The sequence below is a fragment of the Sapajus apella genome, unplaced genomic scaffold (assembly GCF_009761245.1).
Source record: "Sapajus apella isolate SASKATOON/1434 unplaced genomic scaffold, GSC_monkey_1.0 scaffold99, whole genome shotgun sequence".
Classification (NCBI taxonomy): Eukaryota; Metazoa; Chordata; class Mammalia; order Primates; family Cebidae; genus Sapajus; species Sapajus apella.
Window position 1 is genome coordinate 2,072,156 of NW_022437039.1, and position 2,192 is coordinate 2,074,347.

At 52.6% G+C, this 2,192-nt stretch overlaps 1 protein-coding gene across 5 annotated transcripts in view; it reads right to left on the reverse strand.

Annotated features, from left to right (window-relative positions):
- Window positions 1-875: 875 nt before the first annotated feature.
- The window catches only part of NAGPA (N-acetylglucosamine-1-phosphodiester alpha-N-acetylglucosaminidase), a 10,569-nt gene continuing 9,252 nt past the window's right edge, over window positions 876-2,192 (reverse strand). For 3 of the 5 annotated variants that reach the window (XM_032258060.1, XM_032258059.1, XM_032258057.1), the window contains one exon: window positions 876-1,670. In XM_032258060.1, the coding sequence (XP_032113951.1) occupies window positions 1,463-1,670 (208 nt within the window). In that variant the 3' untranslated portion in view covers window positions 876-1,462. The remainder of the gene's footprint in view (window positions 1,671-2,192) is intronic. The other 2 variants (XM_032258061.1, XM_032258058.1) reach the window with 1 other exon arrangement.

The window sequence follows — 2,192 nt, forward strand, 5'->3', positions numbered from 1 at the left end:
CTGACGACTGGGTGTTGGCTAATACCCCAGCTTCCTTGCCCTCGAGTGGTACGACTGAGGCCTGTTCTGCCATCTCTCCCGGAGGCCCCCAGCAGGATTGAGCCCTGTGGGCTCCAGCAAAGACCTGCTCACTTCTGCATCCTGCGTAGGCCGCCTTCCCTCCCTGTCCTCTGCCACTGCTTCCTGGGCTCCCCTCTCCAATAAACTACTTGCTCTCACATCCTCGTCTGTTTCTGCTTCTGGGGAAACACAGCCTAAGACAGAGCTGTTGGTAAAAGACAGACAGGAAGTTGTAAGGCAAAGAAAATAGGTATCACAATGATAAATTAAAAAGAAATTACAGGCCAGGTGCAAGGGCTCATGCCTGTAATCCCAGCGCTTTGGGAGGCCAAGGCAGGAGGGTCACTTGAATCCAGGAATTCAAGACCAGCCTAGGCAACACAGTGAGACCACTTCTCTGTAAAAAAATTTAAAAAATTAGCTAGGCATGGTGGCATGTGCTTGTAGTCCCAGCTACTTGGGAGGCTGAGGCGGGAGAACCACTTGAGCCCAGGAGGTCGAAGCTGCAGTGAGCCAAGACTGCACCACTGCACTCCAGCTGGGGCAACAGAGCAGGACCCTGAGACCTGGAGCACCAGTGTCACCTGCGAGCTTGCTGGAAATGAATTGCTGGCCTCACCCGAGGCCCCAATCTGCATTTTAACAATATCTCCTTATGACCTGTGGCATATTAAAGTTTGAGAAGCACTGGCTTACACAAGCAGGCAGCAGGACTTGGCTTGCGGCCGCCGTGGTGAGCTCTGTTTCAGGACAAGTGCCCGCTGCTAAGCCCCAGCAGTGCCCCGAAGTCCATGATGCAGAATCCAGACACCACCTGGTGGCTCCTTTTATTTTATCAATTTATTCAAGTGATTAAAAAAATCTTCTTGGCAGCAGGATGACAAAATAGGTCTGTAAACATGATTTCACCCCAAGCTTCCCATGACAGGAAATCCAATTTGAGCTGGCAAATCCAGTGATGAGGTCTGTAGAAAGGGGTCCTGTGTCACAGGAGGGCAGACTCGTCCCTTCCACTGCAGCCGGGGTGCCGGCCACAATGTGCTGTTTTGTCATGATTTGGTCACTGAGTTCGGTTTGCGGGCAGCCCCTTTCCCCAGGAGGAGGGAGACTCTTTGGCAGTGCAGCGGCCCTCCCGGGGCACAGGCTTCTCGGCAGCAGACACAGGCAGGCAGGAAGCAGGAGGCTCAGTCTCTCGGGGAGCATGGGATTGCTAGGGTCACAGGTGCCCCGGCGGGCGGCCAGGTGAGGGGCTGAGGCACAAGTGCTATCAGGAACTTGGCTGCAGCGCAGGGGCTGAGGACACTCAGATGGTCCATGCCAGGGGCCGTGACATTTCCCCTGCAGAAGCTGGACTGTGGGGAAACAAGCCTTTGAGACATGCCACCCCGGGCAGATTGAGGCTTCAGTCCTTGAAGGGGTTGTGGGCGCCCCCCAGCTGCTCCTTCTCTGTGGCCAGGGGCTCCCCATTCATCTCCTGCAGTGGGTGGTAGGCGTAGTCCCCACGCAGTCGCCGGTTCCTCTGTGCTCTGGACAGGAGCAAGGACAGGTTTGCTGTGGTGCTGATCAGCAGGAGGAAGGCCAGCACCAGGGTGAGGGCCAGCCAGGTGGTCCTGCACAGAGAAGGAGAGAAGCCCCAAGTGGGGGGCTGCTGGGTGGACTCGGGGCTGGGGGAACGCTGGAGGGGCTTCCCTGCTCCACCCAGCACAGAGAGCACTCATTCAGGTGCCTTCAGGGACCACACAGGGAATGTCATGAGCAAAATGGACTAGGTGAGGACGAAGCCACGTTTAACACATGTTCAGGGAACGGCAGAGGCAGCAATGACATACAACGCAGGTCTGTGCTGCCCCAACTCCTAATATATAGATACGTAATATATAACACATACATTACACACGTATGTGGTTCCTATACCATACATATATATATAATACATATTACATACGTGATACTATATATGTAATTTATATTACATATTATAGAGTATACATGTAATACATCACATTATGTAATGCATATCTATTACATGTTATATTTTATCTATGTATATTTGTCTCTCCTCTCTCTGTGTATATATATATGTATACACACACACACACACACACACACACACACACACACACACACACACA